Source organism: Aspergillus alliaceus (genome assembly GCF_009176365.1).
Source record: "Aspergillus alliaceus strain CBS 536.65 unplaced genomic scaffold BDW43scaffold_91, whole genome shotgun sequence".
Lineage (NCBI taxonomy): Eukaryota > Fungi > Ascomycota > Eurotiomycetes > Eurotiales > Aspergillaceae > Aspergillus > Aspergillus alliaceus.
This window is the reverse complement of record NW_022474774.1, coordinates 1-21,015: the sequence shown is the minus strand read 5'-3', so window position 1 is coordinate 21,015 and position 21,015 is coordinate 1. Positions and strand designations below refer to the sequence as shown.

Genomic DNA, 21,015 nt, shown 5'->3' with positions numbered 1-21,015 from the left:
TCTTATCTTCCACGTTCCTACAAGAGCCTACGTTCTTTATTATCAGATAAACAGGGCTATGCAGAATTCCAGAGGATTCGTCTAATCCGAACCTGAGTCACTCGTATGAACCGGGACCATGCTCATAATCATACCCTGGTCAATACTTAGTAGATGCACCCTCGTATTTAGCTGACGGCCATAATCTAAGAGGCGGCGCCTTTGCCGTCTTGGCAAAAAGACCTTGCTCCATGTGTAACCCAGATATGGCTCAGAGCTTTTAGATCTGCCCTACTTTGTTGTTGCCTGGTTGGCACTCAGCCGGGATGGTGTGATCATATCCTTGCGTGTACGTTCTACCACAGGCTCTCAGCTCCTCATTCTCTTTTTCCTTGGCAGCAACATAATTTGCACGCCAACGAGACTTCCTTGGCATACCAACTTCTCGCTGCCAGTATTTGCATAGCGTGGCCTCTTTGGGCAGCATTTGGGCTGTTTCAGTCTACAATACTAGCTTTTGCCCCACGGACCTGATCTGAATCTTCTATAAAGGCCGGTATGATAAGATAGATTGGCCTTGCGGGCAGTATTCATTGTATTCTCTAATCTCTTTATATAATGCAAACTCGCAATCTTGAATCAACTCTATCAACTACAGGGATCGCGCCAACTGAAACCGAACATAGCGAATAAGTGGGACACGCATAGGGGATATTCCAGTTTGCACTGGCAGTCATGCCTTTTTCAATGCTTTGCCTGCGTCACATACGCATACACTTTCTCGTAACTAGAAGCACGTCAGGTACCGTAGCGACTGCACGTTCAGACGAAACAAACTTACACTGGAAACATAATGGCTGAAGTAAGTGACAGCCTTGCTGTCCTAAACAGAACTCCAGACCAGAACACTCCAATGCCCTCTTGCCGTAAGAGGATGCTAGCACACCTGAAAGCATTGCCGTACAATTGCCTCGCTTGGAGAGATTGCATCCTGTACGCGTTAGCTCTGGCCACTCAAAGACGACTTCTGGACTTACCTAGTCTTGATAACATCCAATGGTTGCGTCGACCAAGCGCAACAAACACCGGTTACCGACCCGACGAGAGTGCTGACAAGCGGGTGAACGTCCTTTCCAGAATAGCGCCGTGCGGCACCCATCAGCTCACTATAAACGGTAAACTTGACAGCAGCATTACTGGATTGACGCAAAATCGTGGGACCAAGAGCCGAGAAAAATCCGGCCGGTCCATGTTGTCGTAAGATTCCCGCCACCGCCCCCATAGTCGTGCTCATTTGAGTGTTCCCAACCTTCCTTGCATCGATACTGTGAAATTTCATTTAACAGGAAGAATAACGTCTGTCGGCGTGGAAACTTACATTTTGGTTTTGATCGCCTCTGCAGGCGTCACAGCCAACACTGCCTCAGTGACTCCTGCGCCGAATCCGGCAATCATGGACGCTGCTGTTGATAGTTCACCATTTGGCCCTGCGAGAGCGGACCGGTAGATATGGAACGAAGAAAACTCTGCGGATTGAAGTAAGCAAGAATATCCCCTGCGAAGCTAGATTCAAATGCTTCCACTCACGCACGGCAGCCTTCACCGCGGTTCCTGTCACTGTAGCGGCATATCCAGCATACCAGCCTCTGATTCCAGGTTTCACACTCGGGAGCTTCTCTTTGCCGAGTCGCCTCTCGAGCTGGGCTCTTGTTTTCGCGGCTAGCAATTCCAGCCTGTGGTTAGCACATATGTACAACCACGCTGAGTTTCACTTACACTCGAACGGATAAGTGATTGTGATTTCAGTAGCACCCGCACAGGCACCCGCAAACAATGCTGGGAGACCTTTTGTCTGTTCGATAAGGGCAATTAGCATGGTGAACAACGCTTGATTAATGAATCCGTTTAATAGGCACCTTATTCTTAGAAGTTTCCCGGATAGTGGCTTTCTCCTGAAGAGCAAAGCCAGTCTTGACTCTGGAATCCATCGTAGTAGGTGCCTGAGCTTTTGTGAGGCAATTTTACCCAGTTCAAGACCAAAATATGCGTGATGTTGATTGGCTTTATAGTACCTCAGATCTTTGTTTACTATCCTCATGGTCACAAATCCTTGAATGAAACTATCATAAGTTGTCGTCGTAGTTTCCCCGTTCCCATGGCTTATCGTTTGGGCATCACGGCTTTGTCGATCCGGCGGCCGGGCCCCGTGAAGTGGGTCGTGATATGCTGCATTTAGGGACTCATCATTTGAGAGACGTGTATGGCTCGTTACGTGCGCCTTGCCCCCTCCCATCTTGTGCCAATCCCGAATAGCATGTTGGAGTGTTGTTTCATCTAAGTTGCCTATCGCATCAGCCGATAAAAACCGGCGTCCGAAGGCCGTGCTTCTGAGCCAGAACAAAAATAGCCGGTATGGCGTAGGAGAAATGGTCTAGCCCTAGGCAGAACTGTTCCAGCTGAGATAGCGTCGGGGGCTCGGTAGAATCAGCGAACCAAATCATGCCGTGGTACCCATGTGTGTGGAGAGTTGGTTATACGATGTGTCGATGCAGGTCTAGTAAAGCGTAATCCGAATGCAAAGTCTGCGTTGCATTTTTCCTTTGTGATAAGAGATGACTTCCGTGATGACCTGGAAGTGATACTACCTGGCTTCCGGATGGGACATATATATACTGGGCAGTTCGTGGCACAACCATCACTGCACCTGTACTCTGTGCAGAACCCAAATACCAGGCCTTCCTTTCCTTTTTATTGTTTCTATCTTCTTCTATTCTAACTCAATCTGACTGAGCAAGATGCATGCGACGGAGTCTGCCCAGAACGGCCAGAAGGGAGTTACCGCTCAAATCTGCGACTGGGCATCCAACTTGAAGGCTGAAGATATCCCAGCCGATGTCTTGGAGCGGGCGAAGTATCTCATTCTTGATGGTATTGCCTGTGCGCTCGTGGGCGCAAAGGTGCCATGGTCTGAGAAGTATGCCGAGGCGACGATGGGCTTCGAGCCAGCCGGCTCGTGCAGTATAATTGGGTACGACAAGGTGAGTTCTCTAATGCCTCTAGTTTGATCGTCCTACTCAATGGATCTAACGATATATTTCGGTGATAGAAATTGGGTCCCATTGCAGCTGCGATGATGAACGCTGCATTCATCCAAGCAACCGAACTGGATGACTACCACAGCGAAGCTCCACTCCACTCAGCAAGCATTGCTCTGCCAGCCATATTTGCCGCAAGTGAAGTATTGAATCAACAAGAGAAAGCTGTGACAGGTCTGCAAGTTATCCTGGCATCAATCGTGGGATTTGAGACAGGTCCCCGAATTGGCAAGGCCATCTACGGAGCTGATCTCTTGAACAACGGCTGGCACTGTGGTGCAGTCTATGGTGCCCCGGCTGGTGCCTTGGCCTCAGGAAAGCTCCTCGGTCTTTCCCCGGAGTCTATGGAGGATGCTGTAGGAATCGCATGTACCCAAGCTTGCGGCTTGATGTCCGCGCAGTACGGAGGTATGGTGAAGCGGGTGCAGCATGGATTTGCGTCGCGAAATGGGCTCCTCGGAGGCCTCTTGGCGCATGGTGGCTACGAGGCCATGAAAGGCGTCCTGGAAGTCCCATATGGGGGTTTCCTCACCATGTTCACGAAAGGCAATGGCAAAACACCCGCTTACAAAGAAGAAGAGGTGACAGCGGAGCTGGGCACATTCTGGCATACGTTCACACTTCGGGTCAAGCTGTATGCTTGCTGTGGCCTTACCCATGGCGCCGTTGAGGCACTCGAAAACCTGCAGAAGAAGTATCCCGACCTCTTTGCGAAATCAAATCTCAAGAACATCCGCCATGCACATGTGCAATTGTGCAGCTCTTCCTATAGCCACTGCGGATGGATCCCCAGTGAAAGACCCATCAGTTCGATCGCAGCTCAAATGAGTATTTCCTATATTTTAGCCGCCACGATGGTCGACCAGCAGTGCCTACTGGCTCAATTCTCCGAACATGATAACAACCTCGAAAGGCCGGAGGTCTGGGAGCTGGCGGAGAAGATTTCCTCATCTCGTAGCGAGGAGTTCGATGCTTTCTATGGTGTTAGCTCAGGCCGAGTTTTGGTGGAGTTCAATGATGGCACCCAGGTCTCGGAGACCGTTGAGAAACCCCAGGGAGTCAAGGAACCCATCCCGAATTCGCTGATCCTGAAAAAATACCGCAACCTTGCAACCAGTGTGACTGATGCAACGAAGGTCAAAGCTATTGAAGATCTTGTGCTTAACCTGGACACCGCCGACGACATCCGGCCATTGCTCGATTTGTTGAATAGCCCGGTGAAATCGCCATTCGCATAAGGGTCGCATTAGCGAAAATTCTTAGTTTAACTTGACGAGCTAGAATGAATATAAATCTATTTTAATTCCACCGTATTATCCGGCTTGCAATACCCTAACTAGCTAGGGGACTCTTCTAGCTCGTATTATTAAGTAGTCTGATAAACAATATAACAAAATTCTGCCATAATCAAACACATGAACATCATTATACTTGAGTAAGAGCGTCTTATCTCGACAAAGCCCTCATCAAGGGAATTACACGTGGCCGTCTTGACCCGATAATTTTCGAGGTAGGCCTTTAGCATAGGTTCGGAAATGAAATCCAGTCCTCTCGGGTAAAGCGAAGGAATGTCATCCCTGCTCTCCGAGGTTATATTTTCGTACTTTTGTCGGAGCTATCATTGATACGAAGGATATTGGATATGGCATTCGACCCACTATCCCGGCCGCCGAACGCCGATGTTTCAAAGGAGATAGATAGACACGGTGGCAAGTAACATTGCGGCCGTAGATCATTGTGGGTCGCGTTACATGGGAAGGGTATGGACCAAGCATTTCCGAGCTTTGCACGTTGTTGATAGGCCCGTATGCATGTTCTATCTCCATTGCAAGTCCACTTTGCGGCATCTGGTAGGGATGGGATTGGCGCCGTTGTTTTCTCTCTAGTCCCATTCAGTAATTCGAGCAAAGATCATGAAGCCTCGGCTCTGAGAAACAGTCCAGATGTAATATAGCTGCTTAATTCTATTTCCAGTGGATTGGTCTAGGAAGGTTTTCTCGCAATGTCTATACATCTATTTTATTTCCCGGTTCGATTAGTATGCCTATCATACTAATTTTTGCGCCTCCATTGGGCGCATGGTCGTCCATCTCATTATCATGATTCTGGCTTACCCATCAATATGTGGAAACCAATAATTATGAACAGAAGCTTACCAGGTATGCGAAATGTCCTTTCTGCCCATCTCTGCATGTCCAATCCCCACCTCGCAATAGACATGGTGATTAAACCACCCACTGTCGAAAAGGCCACACCTATTGTCAATCAGTCATCGTGGCCTTTACAAAGCGAACAAGTAGACACGCCATACAGATGGTAAATGTCCACCCAACACCGACAGCATTTATCACCGGCAACACAAGCGCACTGCTCCCCGCCGAGAACGAATACTGGATTATGTATTTCCCTGCCATGACCTCGTACCGTTTATGCGGCAATGCCTCTATGCAGTTGTCAGTCTCATGCGCCCACGAGGGAATAAAATAGGAAACAACCGGCTGCATAGGTATTCAAACAATTAAAGCTCCCCATCAGCCCCCATCCGCCGAAGAATGCCACGATGATTGGCAACGCCATGCCGCCCTTTCTTTCCTGGAGCGTCCACCCGTATATTAAGACCGAGACAGGTAGCACACCGAATAAAGTTATCAGTCCACTGTTCAGCCGGTCTTGGGGGAGGCGATATCCGCGACGAACAATCCACTTCTTCACTGTGCGATCGGAAAATTTGCCCCCGACGATGCTACCAACCAGGAACCCAGCACCGGGAGCAAGGTAGAACAGGCCTGAGACCAGGGCAGTGTTGAGATGGAAGACCGGGTTGAAGATTGCGCGAGCGGAGGTAAGAAGCGAGTACTGGAAAACAGCGAGGAATCCGCATGTTAGATCCTTCGTTCGATTAAATTAGCATCTGTAGGGATCCCACGTTCACTTGGCACCATGGCAGCCGTAGGTGGGTGGAATCAATTTGTACTCACAGCGAGAAAGACATTCGGGTACAGCCACTGCTTGAAAATCCGGAAAGGATTGAATTCACGAATAGCCGAGACTACGGTAAGGGGCTGAGACTTCTTGGGGTCCGGTTCAACCTCCCCTTTGGTGTTGGGGACAAAGAAGAAGGCCAGAATCAGTCCGAGACCACTCATTCCGAGTTGCAGCCAGTATATGACCCGCCAGCCAGAGAAGGTGACAATGATTCCACCAATGCAGGGACCTTTTAAATAGAATTTAGCCTTGAGTTCTCTGGCTGCGTTTTACGTCGTAGGATAGGGAAGGCTGGAAAAAATTACCTATTGCCGGCCCTGAAAGAGTCCCTGCCATAAAGAACCCCATAGCTGTACCACGGACAACCTGGACCAGGCTGCTTTAGTACGGCAACTATTGGGACGCGCGCCCACAACAGAATAGAAACTCACCGGCTCAAAGATATCCGCAAGGACCGTTTGTCCTGATACCATGAACGATGTCCCGGTCAAGCCTGTCAGAACTCTAAACGCTATAAACATTTTTAAATTAACGGAGACCGCAGTAGCCGCAGTACACCCGCACAGCATCGCAACGGCCAGGTTGTAGGACGTCCTGCGGCCGAGTAATTTGTTAAGAGGGCCCCAAATTAGCGAAGAATAGCCCATGGCAAATAAGACACCCATATTGGTGAGGTTAAGGGTCTCCTCGGTGGTGTTGAATTCTGTGGCGATTTCAGGGGTCGCTGGTATCAGGGATGTACTCGAAAAGGTGACAACCAGGGTCATCCAGCTGACTATGAATGTAATAACGCATTTTCGCCATAGAGGCATTTCATATCCCATGATTGACTTTTCCTTCCCCGTTTCTGAAGACACCTTTTCCTCAATTGCCTCGTCTGCTGCTCGTGCAGGCTGCGATTCAAGGTCGGATTCGCTCATGCTTGCAAATGGGTGAGGTTCATACCTCAAGACAAGGAAAGAGGTACTCGTCCAGCGAAACTTCAAATAACAGTGCCAGACACTTTCCTTGGCTCCAGGCGATCCTTATATGTATCTGTAGATCTCGAATTTTGACCGGCATGCCGTTGGTCCCGCCGACTGTGGATCACGGGTGCCGGAGACCGAGTCGGTGCTCATGTCCGAGATAAGGCTATTTCACATGCAGAGGGCCTATAATGCAGTAGCCTATTGGGCAGAAGTGAATTGCATTGTTCACTTATACCTCTGCTCACTCGGCGTATAGCGTACAACGCCGAAGGGTGTCTTTTACTATTGACAGTGAGAGACATGTCTAACCATCCTGACGCACCAGAATTATCGACGAATCTTACCGCATAATATTCTTATTGCAGGCTGATCCTCTTTCTGTGGACAGCATGCCCTAACTGTTTGCTGCTTTGTTGAGCATACAGAGCCAATAAAGAGAATGGCTCAACGATAACATTATGTGCATCATAGCAGCAGCTACATGAACGCGGAAAGAGTCTAGCCGGATAAACCTCATGAATCACTGCTGCCTTCAAATATTCATCGCATTACTTTTGAATGGACCCAATATCAATCCAGACACAACACATCCATTTCCACCGTGCTATGAAACCGAAACCGGAATGTTGTGGGAAGAAAATATTTTGATCTTCTCCAAGAACAGATACGTTCATTATTCCCATCTTGTTTCTTGCTATAACCTCTAATGGACCTTCAGTGGTAGTTGTGGTCGCCCTCTCTTCACCTTACTCTGACCCCGGCCACTTATTTTATTCTTCGACATTATCTCTCCCCATGGGGCTTCGTGTGTTAGACACTGGAACAGGCCCTCTTCACTGGAAGATCGAAGGTAAAGGCAGCTTATAAGACCTCCATTTGGGAATACCCACTAAGTATTCTAGCAAATAATGCAATTAGAAAATGCTCTTTGTATCGTTTTATTTGTTGTTTCTTCGCATATGTCGTGCGTGGCCTTGCTAGTGATTCCCAAGGTAGGTCATGTTCAACACTAGTTGTGCTTGATCGCGTGGAGTCTAGGAGCAGTGATCTCAAGACTAAAAGAAAGGCTCGCAATTGATAGCTTGACATCGTTCAGTATTTTTGTCTGACCTCCAGCTTTCGGGGTAGGGATTTTGCCAGCTAGCTCTTATCGCTTAAGGTACACAGTGGGGGATATAGCCAACAGGATCTCTCTGTTCTGATGAGATGGCACAGTAACAACAAAGGTTCGAGCAGTTCGGACCAATCTGCTCCTACTACATACGCAGAGCCCTTGGCGACAGCCCATAGTTTCGATAGAAGCCTAAGCCTGCTTGAAGTATCAACAGCAATGGACACCCGAGTCGACTTATCGTTTCGCTTTTCCGTAAAAAGGATAAAGTTCTCCTATCTTCCTCTCGAAAATTCACCCCAATCATTAGTTACAATTGTTTCCGACCCAGATACACTTGGGTTGCTTTCTGGTCTGTGACACAGTAGATCCTGAGCCTAGCCGGTGCTGTTTAACTACCTCTACCCCGTGTTTTAATAGCGTCGCCGTCCGCGAAAGGTTTGAATATAATCTTATAGCTCTGTATCCAGATCTTCCAGTGCTTGCTATTCGCTTTCTTGGATGCCTGCTACCTTGGGTAGGCTGAATACTAACTCGGTGATCGGGGGGCCTTATATATCATTCCCATATAAGGAAGAAGATCATAGGCTACTTCCCAAGCTGAAGTCCGGCATCGTTGAAGTAGATTACTCGAACCAATTCAGGCATAAAATTGTCTTTAGTCATAGTCGGGCTAATTGGGATTTCCAAATAACGTAGAGACATCACATCACATCAGTGCGCTTGAGACCTGTCTAACTCGCAAAAGTTTGATCATACTGGGTGTTTGATACAGAATATACTTTTAAGCGAGAATGGAAAAACACTCTAACATGTACCAGATATATCACACCTAAGCTGGGCCAATAAGATGAGTAGACATCCACGGTGAGTCCGTGCTCTGAATATCATGTTGGCCGTACGACCTCATCGAGCAGTTAGTCCCGTCGGCAATACCGCTGGCCCATGCAGAATGAACGCAATTTCACTTTGAAGCATAGAGCTTTATGCATTCCGTGTAGGAAGCTATAATTGGAGAACTAAAATGGGCGCTCGTTGGATTATTTCTTCTTGTCCCATTTTTAAAGCACTTTTAAGCTCCTGGGCGCACCCCACTATATCATTTATCTTGTCGGATGAACACGCCTTGTCTCCCGTTATTATTATTCCCCTTTCCTTTTTTTGTTTTTATTATTTATTTTTTTTTTTTTTTAATTTTTCGGCACCAAATCAACTTTTGGATTTCATTCCGGCAGGTTGGCTTGCTTGTAGTGTTGTGGCTTGAAAGTATATACATGTACTCACAACTTGGTGTCTAGCTGTCTTTATTAGCGGAGCCCTCCCATCCGGATAACTGCCCTATGCAGCTCCTTGCAGCATGGCAGGAATGCTCGAAAAGGTATAAATTTAGACTATAGCTGAGACCAATAAGTTGCTGTATTTGAGGTAAGCAAGCTTCTTCCACTTAAAATGCTTGCAGTGGGTTTTGCTAAAATGCAAATCGTTATACAGTCTGCTTTCCAAATCTAAAGTACGCACGGGAATAAAAGTGTACTATATAGCCAGAGGCCACCGAGTTTGGTGTAAACGGAGAGACGTCGGATTCGGTGATTGAGACCCCCAGGGCTGTATCCGAGTAGACCACTACAGAGCTGCAACAATACCTGGCCTTTCAAGTACCCTAGGGTGTTGAAAGGAAAGCTAGTCATGCCTCCCAACAGCGGTTATGCACAAGCCGTTCTCGGCGGCAATAGCAAAGGTCGCTCCACGAATTGAACTAAAAAGAGACCTACAATGGCACTATGGCTGCCCAGCCTCTACCGAGGAGCCCTTGGGGCACAACAACACTGGCAGAATCTCCGCAACGAGCGGTGACAGCCATCTTGACTGCCGTTATCCTGTTGCCTACGGTGTTGATGTTGACAGCAGAGCCTTCCTAAATAGCCTAGCGCCTGTGCGCTTTTCGTTAGATCGTCGTCTAGGTGGAACCTCATATGCAGAATCAACGATCAACGCCAACTGGCCCAGATCCTGACCTTCAAGAGTTAATAACGATATTCCATCTCAGCACACACACTTCCGCCTTGCCCCGATGAGCAGAAAGGGGCCTTTATCTAGCCCTATTCCTGAAATGGAATGTCCTATAGTTTCCGCAGACAAACAGTTCGATACTAGAAGCTACCTAGGTCTTAAGATCGTCTTAACCTAATCAGGCAACAAATCTTTCATTGGCTGAGGCTAACCCGCCTTGATATCGCTTAACCAAAACAGGTAGTAAATCTCTCATTGGTCGGCTCTGGTCATGAGAGCTTCCATAAGAAAATGGAGAGATGTCTCATGGGCCATGATGCTACCTAGATATGGCCCTTGGAAAAAAAAAGAATCCTTTTGCCCAAGTAGAAGACCTCCATCTACAGAACGAAACCCGTCTTTCTCTTTCTGTTGTATGTTATAGACACAGGATGGCTACCACGACCTATCCCAAATTCAACGAAAACACTGAAGCACTTGACGTCGCAGGGGCGTTTGCGTCTGAAATCCGCGGCAAGACAATCATGGTTACGGGTGTGAATCGCGGTGGCACCGGCTTATCCACCACCCAAGCCTTTGTAACTTTTCCCTGAGTCTCGCATACACCTCGCCCATATCAATTTGGCAGGCCTCTCAATCGCCCTTTCTTCTAATGCTTACCGGTCGCAGCCCCATCAAAATCAAGGAGTCCATCAACGCTCTGAGGAGTTCCCTAAGGTCAACTATCGCGGTCTCCAGGTTGACTTCCCCAACCTAGAGTCAGTTCGGAATGCAGCCTACGAGATCATGAGCTGGGCCGACGTACCCACGATCAATATTGTCATCAACAGCGCCGGGATAATGGGCATTCAAGAACGCACATTGAGTCAGGATGGTATTGAGCTGCACTGTGCAACAAATCACCTGGGACATTGGCTCCTTACGTGTCTGATCATGCCTAAGTTGATCAAAGCTGCTGAAAGCAACCCGACAGGCGCCACGCGAGTTGTCAATGTAAGCTCTGCTTCGGTCCAGGCCTCTGGTATGCGCTGGAGTGACATGAACTTTGAGAGAAGGAACAAAGATCTGCCCGCAGAAGAAGAGCCGAATTATGAGTCGTTTGAGATGCGCGGATGTCTGGATATCGAGGAAGCCTTTATGTTCCTCTCGATGGGTACAATCGTAGCAAGGGTGCAAATGTACTCTTTGGCATTGCGGCAAATAAGCGATTATTCGACAAGCATGGAATGTTGACTCTATCCTTACATCCTGGGGTCATTGACACCGAGCTGGGCCGGAACATGTCGTTGAAGGATCTGGAAGCTTTTGCGGAGTTGAGGAAGAGCGTTTTTAAGCCGAGAACGTTGGGCGCTGGGGGCAATCAACGAGTTTGGTCGCTGCATTGGACCCAAAACTGGCTCAAGGGGTCGGGAAAAGCAAAAACGGCAGCGAAAATTGGGGATCCTATCTGGACAGTTGTCAGATAAGTGGTAAAGCTCATCCTCTCGCCATATCTAGTGAAGAGGCCGAGAAGCTCTGGGATGTCTCTGAAAGGTTGGTTGGCCAGACTTTTGCGTGGTGAGTAATCACTTGGGCGTGATCTCAAATAATGTAAAATGAGGAAGAGTGACAGTACAGCTATGTTCATCATTAGACAATCAACCCTTAGCGGTCGTGTCGGACTTGGTTCCATAGATCATGGCCAGGTTGATCATGTATAGCTTGTATCCATGGAAATTTGCCAATACAGCATCGAAGTTCGCTCCAGCTGCCAATTCCTTGCCACTCAGCCAATATTTGTATCCTTGAAGCAAGCAAATCACTATTTAGATCTTTCGGAGACCAAATTCCACCAAGGACCATGAACCTAAGACTTAAGCCTTGCTCGAGCTCGCATAGGTCACTATGCAAATCCTGGAAGCGCACAGATAACACCTTGAAGACTACGATCTGATTTTGGCCGATTTGGAAGAATGTAGTCATGATAAACATAAGCAACCCAAGGTGGCACGCAGTTTGCGACTCGATTCCGCCCGCAGAGTGGTGTATTGGAATAAACCGTAGAAGGCGATAGCAAATTGAGACTAAGACCTCCTCAATCCCAATAGATCAAGTATAGACTGGGGTGGATCGATATTCAGTAGATCAAAAATGTTAATAATATCTGAAAATATGGCATGAAGATATGGATGCAGATCATGACAGGGCATAACTTGAGCGTGGTCGACACATGTCCGCCCGAGGCAAGTTTATTCCACACTTCAGCCGTATAGTCTCGGAAGAACATTGTCGGTCTTCCATACTGCAAAGAAAGCATTGTATCTACTCTTCAACCATGGAGGTTAGCTAAGGCTGGCAACGCTTTGAGTCTCTCGCTTACTTGCAGACTTTCAAGATGAGGGTAAGGTTCCCATCGATTTTACCGAGAGATACTATCAGCGCCATAGTAGAATCTGAGAGAGCATCACGGCTTTCGTGCCTCCTCTGGATCTGGGTGAATGTCTGGGATAAGTGATAAAATGCTTTCATTGTGCCACTGCCATTTGCCAGATATTTCATTGCATGCTTGTATTAAACTGATATTACAATGATATGCTGCGATTGAAGTCAGAAGATAGGTAAAGCTCTGGGAGTTTCTCTGATCTTACCATGACTAAACTAAGACTCTCTGAAAGTTACATGGATTGATTTCGTTTACGATGGGTTCTCATGTTAGTGCTTAATACATTACCTACACCACAGACACCTACTAGGTAGTTAGAGCCCGTTTATATCTAGACAGTATACTCCTCTTAAAAGTCTAAATTCTGATCGTTCTGCACACAAGAAGTTGCCTTATGGCCTTCAAGTCCCCAGATGTAGAGGTCACCCGCTTTCATTATTTCCCATGGCTCTGGATGAACACTATACAACCTCAAAGACACGACTCAAAGAGTATAGAAAGGATTTAAAGGGATTGTCTAAGTTCCAATGGCCATTTGTCCATCACAGCGTGGATGTGATAGTTCCTATTGCCTCTCCCCTGAGCTATGCTCTCAGGGCACTCAGGGGAAAGCGTGAAGCCTGAAAAAAAAAAAAAAACCAAAATGTTGTGGTAGAGTTCTCATCCAACCCTTGAAATACTCAAAATATCCTTCATCTGCTTCTATACCGGTCGATGGGGTCCCGAGGCTATCGAGGACAAGGCACGAAGCAGATATCGCGCCGGTGTGGGGATTAGGAGAGAGAATGTCTCTCAGAGACTTTATTATTATTATTGTTAATCAAGTTTAACGTCCATATCGAGCCGTTGGCTAAGTCAGACACAAGCCTCCGAGACAGACTTTCGTGCTATGGGCTACCGAGCCATCCCGGAGAGTTCCACAGTCCGGATCAGAAAGCAAGCCGCCGAGTTTCTGAGAGGGCAGGCCATTGGAGTATTCAACCCCTCACAGACCTCAGCCAGCCCACCAAACTATCCAGCCTGTAGTACCAGCCTACTGGCCTTGAGATGTGGTCATGTACGCATTAATCAGGGGCCGAGAGCTGTCAGCTTTGACTGCGGGGTTTGGAGAATACGCTCACACGTCAGCTCAGACTGGCTTCAATGAACTGAGAGACAAGATGATCGCCGAGTGCTAATGGCACCGACAGGCTGCATTATTGACCGGTGATTCCCGACAACAGTTGTAATAGCTGTATAGGTAACTCAGAAGAGGCGATGACTGTGTCATACATTTGGATAAAGATACGCTTACTAGGTTGTATCGCAGATGAGAAAAACGTCACACTGCAATAACGCAGTCAAGCGCAGCAAATTCACCTGGGGGACGCGTGCATTAGACGCACCAGTGGGGTCTTTCCGGGTCTGGGTGCCCCAAAGTATTGGACGATAAATAATACTGGGCTTTGCTTCGTACACGAACGGGGGGTGTTGGTGGGTCATTAGCACTGGGTCGCATAGTCAAAGCGTGACTTCAATCGATCTTATTTCAGAAATGATCTTGTACTCCCTGGACGGTATTTTAAGTGGTATTAATGTCGTATCATCCTATTTCGTCTTCAGCCTGAGACTGCATGGGCTGTTGGAATTCTATAAGGTATATATTCCCTAAAGGCCAATCTCACCAAACAGTTGTCGGAAAGTCCTCGCTACGTCCTCATACATATCTGCTGGAGCAAAACTATATAAGTTGCATCAACCATGCCTCAAAACGGAGTAAGTAATGTTCTCTCAGCGCACAGGATGTGTTGTATCCCGAATGTTAACCACAGTAGCAGCCCCGAGTTCCCGTCCCGGACTACAGTATCGATGGGTACACGCTTGAAGAAGCCATCATGCAGTCGAATGCTGTTCTCGCCGCGCAACTCATTTCCCGCGGGGCCAATGTCAACGAGACTGATGCCAGGGGTAAAACCCTTCTCATGCTCGCCGCCTCGGTGGGAAATGAATCCGTCATAAAACTTCTCTTACAGAAAGGGGCGAAAATAAACGCCGCGGACCACAACGGCCGGACAGCGCTGCATCGGGCTTACATTGATGATATTACTACACGTACCCTGGTAGACCATGGAGCTCAAGTGGATAAACAGGACAATGATGGCAAGACGGCTTTGCATCTCGCTGTGGATGATGATGAAAGGGGAGTTGTTCATATCTTGCTTCAGGAGGGCGCTGACCCTGATCGAAAAGATAGAAAGGGAAGGACGCCCAGAGGATTGGCCAAGAAGTACGGGAACAAGAAAATATTACGGTTGATCGAGGCTTTTGATGATGATGACGATGATGAGTGAAGGTGTCTCTTGTCTGATACTTTGCTACCGGAGTTGAAACAAATGATAGGGATGTGTATTTAACATGACTGTGTCCTATTCACATATTCACATCATTCATATCGCCTGGTCTACAGGCGGGGTAATCTCACGGACAGCCTGCCGCGAATCACGGTGAGGTTCGTGGCAGGATACAACCAGCCAGCCACATTGACAGGGGTCCATTGAATTAGTTGGCTGACCGGACGTTTAGCATGTAACTGTCGTTGCACGTCAACTCCGCTGACGGTCAGACCTAATGGTAAAATGTTTGTAGATGGCTTTGACGATGGAGTTGGTAACTGTTTGGCTAGGAGGACAGTAATGCAGTGATTGCGTCCCCAATCTGCGAAGACCTGTTGTCAGAATCTTTATTGGAGAGCAGTACTTTAGCCAGTTAGTGCAAATTAGTCTGGAGAAAAGCATCTAATCTAGAAGGATGTGTTATAGAAGTCGTAATTCACTTTTACTCGGCTCTTCCGACAGTCTACGCAAGCAGGAGATACTTTTCCGAGCTTCACTACCTTAAAAAATGTGTCTGTAGTGCCCTGCGATACTTCCTGACGTGATTGACGAGGGAGAGGAACCCTCACGTCGTTTCTTTCTGGCATGCTGCATTGCTTTCGAGACGCTTGAGAAATAGCCTGAGAAGGATAATGAAAATCGCGCTCCAATCATGATGGTAAGCTAGTGCTGCGGTACATACACGAAATAAGGCCCGGACTTACCTTTTGTTTCCTTTTTTCCATTTTTGGTTCCCAGGATGGTCGGTGCTGTATGGATTCTGCACGGCAGATCGATGACGGTTGAATTTACCGACGGTAGAGTGCAGGTAGACCAGTTTTGTTAATTACCCGGCTAGTGGAGCAAGAATCGGTACCGAGGATTACGGTTGGCTTCTCTGAGGGCCTGGACTCTCTTGAGCACTGCAAGAAACGGTAAGAAGGATATCAATAGGTATGATGAGCACAATTAGCGTGTCCTACACAGGCTGCCGAAACTTTACAGGATATGTACCTACCTACCTGTCTTGGTAGTTGTGATACATTCTATTCCATTCATATAGGCTCTACAAATATATTCTAGCATGATTAAGTTGGCGCAGCGCGACTGGCTGTTTTTTAGTTTATGTTGGGACAGATGAACCCTCACTCCCTACTCCCCCATTTGGTCACGTCGGTGCATTATCATTAGTACTAGTTAAACAGCCAATAGGGCTACCCCCTTTTCAATCGACACCTTCGCCTTCCAACATCCTTCTAAGCTTCTAGATAATACGTTCAGGCGCCAAAGACAGTAGTAGTTCAGACTGCTCCCTAAAATTTCAGAGCTAAGCCCAGACTCGCCTTCAATTCTTGGCAACACAGATTCAGGAGAAGCGTTACAGATTAAGCACGTAAGCCTCGAGATGTTATCTACATCAATAATTTCCGTCTGCTCAACAACGCCGCCGTCCTCATAAGGAACTGGTACATCTCCACGATAAACCACGGACTCAAACAACCCTATCTTATCTGCCAGTAATATAACTCTTGGCCCATTATTTGGACTACGAAGGTGGGGGTGCGATTGGCTGCCAATTCGGCGGTAGTCCACCGTACACGAAACCGCCTGGATAGGGAACTGGATTCGGTGGAGGGATTGGCGGAGGGGTTGGTGGATTCGGATCTAGACATGTACAGCCGTAGGCTTTCCTCATGTACTTTTTGTCTTTGCGTGAAAGCTCATAGTTCTCGTCAAAGTCTTCTGGTGGGATGTCGTCATATGGGTTATACTGCAACCATTCCTTTTTTATGGGATACAGCATAATGGATTTATCATCAAATGACGACCATATAAGATCTCTTTTATCCAAATGCTTAAGCACGTCGCGCTTCGCGCGAGCCGTTGCCTCATCCTTCTTTTTTTTTGTTGACCATGCCGGATGCTTCGTTTGAATTTCTCTTTTGAAGTGTTCCACCACCTGGCTCTTGTCAAAGTCCCATGGGAAATCTGGAGAACAGTGTTCATGCTCAGCACCAAGCATATGGCCAAACTCGTGCAGTATGTGGCGCCTCCTCAGGGCCTTCTCCCCTACCCAGGGAAGTTTCATTGTTGGATGTTCAAGGTCGAGATCGTCAGCTGCAGTGTTGCCAATTTCAGACCAACTCAAATCGCCCTTGAAGCTGATACGCACGTCGCACTCGGAAATGTCTCTAGTCCACTTAAAGTGAATGCAGGGACAGGCTTTCTCCCATTTCCTAGCGACCTTTTTCACTTCGTCCCGGCGATCATGATGTCCATGCTCTGAGAATCCGATAGAGATTATTACCCGTCCATCGGGTTCTGAGGGCCATAATCTGTTTTCGTCGATGATCATTGCCGACACGACGAACTCTGGGTAACAAATCGTGGATAGCTGCAGATCAGAAAAGGGAAGGGAAGGAAAGCAGAGATTAAACTTAGGAATTATCTAGGAAATGATGCCGCGTCCAACTCTGCCTTATGTTCTTCAGGCATGCAGATCCTGTTTGTCTCCATTGTATTGTACCCCGCAGATGAAACCTTAGGAATGGAACTAATCCCATCAGTCCTGCAATGGCTAGCTGACACTCACTCTGGATACGACGCTGACATGGTCCTGGTCATGGGGACATAATTGGGGTTGCTGAAGGGAGGAAGCCGTAGCAGGGATATGAAATGCGCTACAATACTGATACCCAACGAAGGGCCTGAACTTGGACTTTGGTGATATTTTAATATGAGGAACGTCCGGATTTCGCATCCCCATTGAGATTTAGGGCATCATACTTAGAAATATATTTTGGTTTGTGCTGTCATGTAAATGGACAAGTACGCCCTTTTCAGGACACGCTTCGGCTTCTGGGACCATCAATAGTATCTTGTTTTGTTATCGTGATCTATATGCCTCGCCGAACAAAGTGGCCAAGAGGGGCCTTTTGGGACATAGTAATGAGAATGGCACTGCCACGTTTCATGCCTCATACACTAGTGGACACTGGAAGGGTCAGCGATCGAGTTGTTGCTGAAAATACATTACCAGAAAAATAGTCCCTAGACCCTGTAGGAGGGCGAAATAGAAGAAATCTTTAACCGTCAAAGGCTATGCAATTTTTGTGTCTTTCGGACGAGGCTGACGTGCGTATTTTTGTCAGCAGCAGATGCAAGTAAGCAGCCAACATAACCTCTGACTTGAATCCATGGATATTTTGGAAAGAGCCCGAAGTGCTAGATGCATACCACTCTTAAGACTGAGTGCTGGACGGAATATTGACCCAGCGGCTTGGTGTAATCCTATACGAGGTCCGGGGCGCCATCGCCTTTGGGCTGAACGTGGCGGGTTTCTCCCTCGGGGGTGTCTATCTTTCCACTAATAATCCTATCTGTTATCCTTCAATCTCCTTGACCCTATTGGACAACAACACCTTTGCGCTTTGAAAAGCACGAGTTCTAGGCCGCTTCGCGTAGCCGCTATGGCATTTCCGCACAAATTTTGGACTGCATCAGAGTATACAGGCGGCAAACACATAGCCAGTGGGCCTCCACCTCTCTTTACAGCACCAGAAATAAGGCGGACTAATTTCTTTCACGCCAGCGGTGTGATGTGAGTAAGGTTGCTGCGCCAAGCGGTGAGACAAACCAATATTCTAAGCTCCCAGGTCTTATAAAGACTTGTCAAATGGGAAGCCCAGCCAAGTGGAGATTCCTCGCGGAAAAGTGGGGTTGTAGTGCCAATTGGACGTTGAGGTGAGGAATGAGGTGTCAGTCGCTTCCACGTTATGAAAGACGTTGCGATTTCAGGGAAAGAAGGACAGAGCGAAGCTATATCAGCTACACTCATGAAGCCTACTGAAGATCGGATACCCTTTCGATAGATATTAATTTTCTATATCAGAAGGAAGCTTCAGGGGATTTGATTTGAGTTGATTTCTATTTAATGTCACTCGGCGGCCTCCCAGGGGCAACTGGACGAGCTACCTAAACAGATATCTCACTAGGAACTCGCGAAATACATGCTTGAAGCAACAAACCTGAATAATATATGCTGGAAAACGATAGAAGAAGCGCCTGGGCTACCCTGGTCTGGTCTTCTGGAGATGGGAAGCTGCTTTGCCTACCTTTAGATAGAAGGGGACGCCATCCTCTTCTATCCTGGCGGGAGTATAGACTGTTGTACTATTCAGTACTTGGACATGCCCAGTTCAGGTATATATCCTTAAAGAAGAATATATCTTGCATGACATAGCTGAACTCTTTAGTCCCAGTAGCTGTATTAAGAAGCCAGTTAATTGTCTTTAACAGGCCAGTCTATATATATTTTTATCTATCTCTCTATCGCTTCCTAGTGTAAAAATAGAGAGAAAAAAAAAGTAGATAGAAGACTTTAGCTTAGTAAATTGCATGCTTGTTTTGAAGCCTAGTGGCTAGACATAGGTCATTATTAGGATTATATAAGTATCAAAAATAAATATATTCCTGGAAATAAGTTCTCTTTAATAAACTCCCGAATATTTCTTATTTATTAATTGCACAGTCTAGTTTTAATTATTTCTTAAGAGTCAGTTTTCTCTAAGCCTAAGCTTTAAGATAACTTATCTAGATACTGCCAGTTTATATACTGTCTTGGTTCAGTAGAATCTTTAATTATCTCTAGATAAAAGCTAACAGTAGGTTTAAAATCCTTTGGTTTCTTAATATTTTCAAGTCTCAGCCATCCCGCTCCCTTTGACTCCCCTCATCCCACCAATTGCCCCGACTCCATTCATCACCACCACCGCCAATAACAACAGCAACAATGAGAGAAGGCCTCGACCACCCCGAGTTCGGGTATCTCCCATTTGACCATTTTGTCCTGGTAAGCTTGCCGTTCCCAAGAACATCACAAGTCCATCACTGAATTCCCATAAAGGCAAACTGGGACGCCGCGTCCCCGCTCTCCCAAAATGAGCAGAAAAGAGTCCTGGTGGAGAAATGGATCGCGCTGGGAAAATATGGGCGAAATGTATCTATGGGTTTATTTATTTATCCTATTATATTGTAATTATTAACGAATAATCCCAGGACTACGCCCTCGCCACCTTCGAAGACCCAATCCCAGACTATCTCCCCCCGGAGGTTCCCCAAGACCTCCTCTCCGAGGATGATCGCGCCATAAGCAACATGCTATCCAGCACGCTGTGGATCAGGACCTGGTTCGGCGGCACAGACCAGACCAGCCAAGATGCCGCGGACACCGCGTACAGACGGCTCCGGCTGGAGGTCCTGCAACAGGGGCGCGAGAACTACCATGTTTCATGCATCCGCGAGGAGTTTGTTTTCGAGGACTGGAGGGAGCTGAGTCGAGATGCGGAGGGCCCGGATGTCGTGGGGGGCATTGCGGCTGGACGCCCGGGCTCCGTGCCGGGGTATCTGGTTGCGGCGATGATGCACTGCCCCGAGCTTTTTGATGGGATATCGGATGATGATTGGCGGCATTTCAGTGGGGCGGAGCGGGCGGAAGAATTGGAGGAGAGTGATCAGTCGCAGGCTGCTCTAGTCCTTGTGGCGGATCGGAAGGCCTGCGAGGAGGGCTGGGTGCTTCTGCTAGCAGTGAATCACAGAGGTCAGATTCTCCCGTTCAGGGTGCGCGAAAGGGCGAGGGAGACGGCACAGCATGCGGTTAATTGGCTGGAGGGACAGCCCCTGTCAGAGATTGCTTTTGAGGAGAATGAGGATACGGAGTTTTACATGAGGGAAGGGGATGGTTGGGATTAGTGAAGAATCTGGTGGCCTTTATTATTATAAAACTACCCATAACGCAAGTATTGCATGAGTCTCTTAGTCCATAAATGAGCAATAGATTACCAGAAGCTCCTATGAACAAGCTATACTGTGCATAGAAAGAAAAGAAAATGCCATGGGGCGGATAGTAGGACCTAGGAATGATGAGCTTTGTGCCTTCGATGCTTCCTTTTACGCCTAGGAGCAAGTGTCGCATGCACCATGTCTGTCTCCCCATCAATATTAGCAAAAGACACGGCTCGGTCCACCTTCAATCCCCTAGACCTGGTATGGCACTTTAGATACTTCTATAACTCTACGTGTCTTGAAGATAATT

The 21,015-nt window shown here is 47.4% G+C and overlaps 7 protein-coding genes across 7 annotated transcripts; 4 read left to right on the top strand and 3 right to left on the bottom strand.

Annotated features, from left to right (window-relative positions):
- Nucleotides 1-634: 634 nt before the first annotated feature.
- BDW43DRAFT_294454 (mitochondrial carrier domain-containing protein) lies at nt 635-1,914 on the bottom strand. Its single transcript, XM_032043939.1, has 6 exons — nt 1,756-1,914; nt 1,567-1,698; nt 1,358-1,505; nt 1,017-1,304; nt 821-970; nt 635-766 (listed from the first exon to the last, which is right to left on the bottom strand). Exons 1-6 carry the CDS (start codon nt 1,853-1,855, stop codon nt 724-726), a joined length of 861 nt encoding a protein of 286 aa, XP_031894141.1. The 5' UTR covers nt 1,856-1,914; the 3' UTR covers nt 635-723.
- Nucleotides 1,915-2,695: 781 nt separating this feature from the next.
- BDW43DRAFT_294452 (MmgE/PrpD family protein) lies at nt 2,696-4,348 on the top strand. The gene is made up of 2 exons (XM_032043938.1): nt 2,696-3,017; nt 3,086-4,348. The coding sequence occupies exons 1-2, from the start codon at nt 2,775-2,777 to the stop codon at nt 4,310-4,312; spliced, it is 1,470 nt and encodes a 489-aa protein (XP_031894140.1). The 5' UTR covers nt 2,696-2,774; the 3' UTR covers nt 4,313-4,348.
- A 783-nt stretch (nt 4,349-5,131) lies between these two features.
- On the bottom strand, nt 5,132-7,033 carry BDW43DRAFT_324044 (major facilitator superfamily domain-containing protein). The gene is made up of 6 exons (XM_032049872.1): nt 6,491-7,033; nt 6,365-6,425; nt 6,053-6,288; nt 5,570-5,963; nt 5,386-5,517; nt 5,132-5,329 (listed from the first exon to the last, which is right to left on the bottom strand). Exons 1-6 carry the CDS (start codon nt 6,977-6,979, stop codon nt 5,172-5,174), a joined length of 1,470 nt encoding a protein of 489 aa, XP_031894139.1. The 5' UTR covers nt 6,980-7,033; the 3' UTR covers nt 5,132-5,171.
- Nucleotides 7,034-10,579: 3,546 nt separating this feature from the next.
- Nucleotides 10,580-11,770, top strand: BDW43DRAFT_324040 (NAD(P)-binding protein; the record flags this gene model as incomplete). Its single annotated transcript, XM_032049871.1, has 4 exons — nt 10,580-10,726; nt 10,854-11,245; nt 11,281-11,460; nt 11,517-11,770. The coding sequence occupies 4 exons, from the start codon at nt 10,580-10,582 to the stop codon at nt 11,707-11,709; spliced, it is 912 nt and encodes a 303-aa protein (XP_031894138.1). The 3' UTR covers nt 11,710-11,770.
- A 2,540-nt stretch (nt 11,771-14,310) lies between these two features.
- Nucleotides 14,311-14,900, top strand: BDW43DRAFT_316937 (ankyrin repeat domain-containing protein; the record flags this gene model as incomplete). Its single annotated transcript, XM_032048425.1, has 2 exons — nt 14,311-14,325; nt 14,385-14,900. The coding sequence occupies 2 exons, from the start codon at nt 14,311-14,313 to the stop codon at nt 14,898-14,900; spliced, it is 531 nt and encodes a 176-aa protein (XP_031894137.1).
- A 1,567-nt stretch (nt 14,901-16,467) lies between these two features.
- BDW43DRAFT_316936 (uncharacterized protein) lies at nt 16,468-17,277 on the bottom strand (the record flags this gene model as incomplete). The annotated part of the gene is made up of 1 exon (XM_032048424.1): nt 16,468-17,277. The coding sequence occupies one exon, from the start codon at nt 17,275-17,277 to the stop codon at nt 16,468-16,470; it is 810 nt and encodes a 269-aa protein (XP_031894136.1).
- Nucleotides 17,278-19,651: 2,374 nt separating this feature from the next.
- BDW43DRAFT_324038 (uncharacterized protein) lies at nt 19,652-20,672 on the top strand (the record flags this gene model as incomplete). Its single annotated transcript, XM_032049870.1, has 3 exons — nt 19,652-19,773; nt 19,828-19,920; nt 19,980-20,672. The coding sequence occupies exons 1-3, from the start codon at nt 19,714-19,716 to the stop codon at nt 20,670-20,672; spliced, it is 846 nt and encodes a 281-aa protein (XP_031894135.1). The 5' UTR covers nt 19,652-19,713.
- Between the last annotated feature and the right edge of the window lie 343 nt (nt 20,673-21,015).

What these genes read in the sequence shown, in the direction of transcription:
- BDW43DRAFT_294454 (XM_032043939.1), bottom strand. Translation starts at nt 1,855, where the DNA reads ATGCTAATTGCCCTTATCGAACAGACAAAAGGTCTCCCAGCATTGTTT. An exon ending in CGCGGTGAAGGCTGCCGTGC is followed by an intron (nt 1,506 to 1,566) that starts GTGAGTGGAAGC and finishes TTCAATCCGCAG; the next exon opens with AGTTTTCTTCGTTCCATATC. An exon ending in GAGGCGATCAAAACCAAAAT is followed by an intron (nt 1,305 to 1,357) that starts GTAAGTTTCCAC and finishes GAAATTTCACAG; the next exon opens with TATCGATGCAAGGAAGGTTG.
- BDW43DRAFT_294452 (XM_032043938.1), top strand. Translation starts at nt 2,775, where the DNA reads ATGCATGCGACGGAGTCTGCCCAGAACGGCCAGAAGGGAGTTACCGCT. An exon ending in GTATAATTGGGTACGACAAG is followed by an intron (nt 3,018 to 3,085) that starts GTGAGTTCTCTA and finishes TTTCGGTGATAG; the next exon opens with AAATTGGGTCCCATTGCAGC.
- BDW43DRAFT_324044 (XM_032049872.1), bottom strand. Translation starts at nt 6,979, where the DNA reads ATGAGCGAATCCGACCTTGAATCGCAGCCTGCACGAGCAGCAGACGAG. An exon ending in TCTTTCAGGGCCGGCAATAG is followed by an intron (nt 6,289 to 6,364) that starts GTAATTTTTTCC and finishes TCTATTTAAAAG; the next exon opens with GTCCCTGCATTGGTGGAATC. An exon ending in TGGGTGGACATTTACCATCT is followed by an intron (nt 5,330 to 5,385) that starts GTATGGCGTGTC and finishes GATTGACAATAG; the next exon opens with GTGTGGCCTTTTCGACAGTG.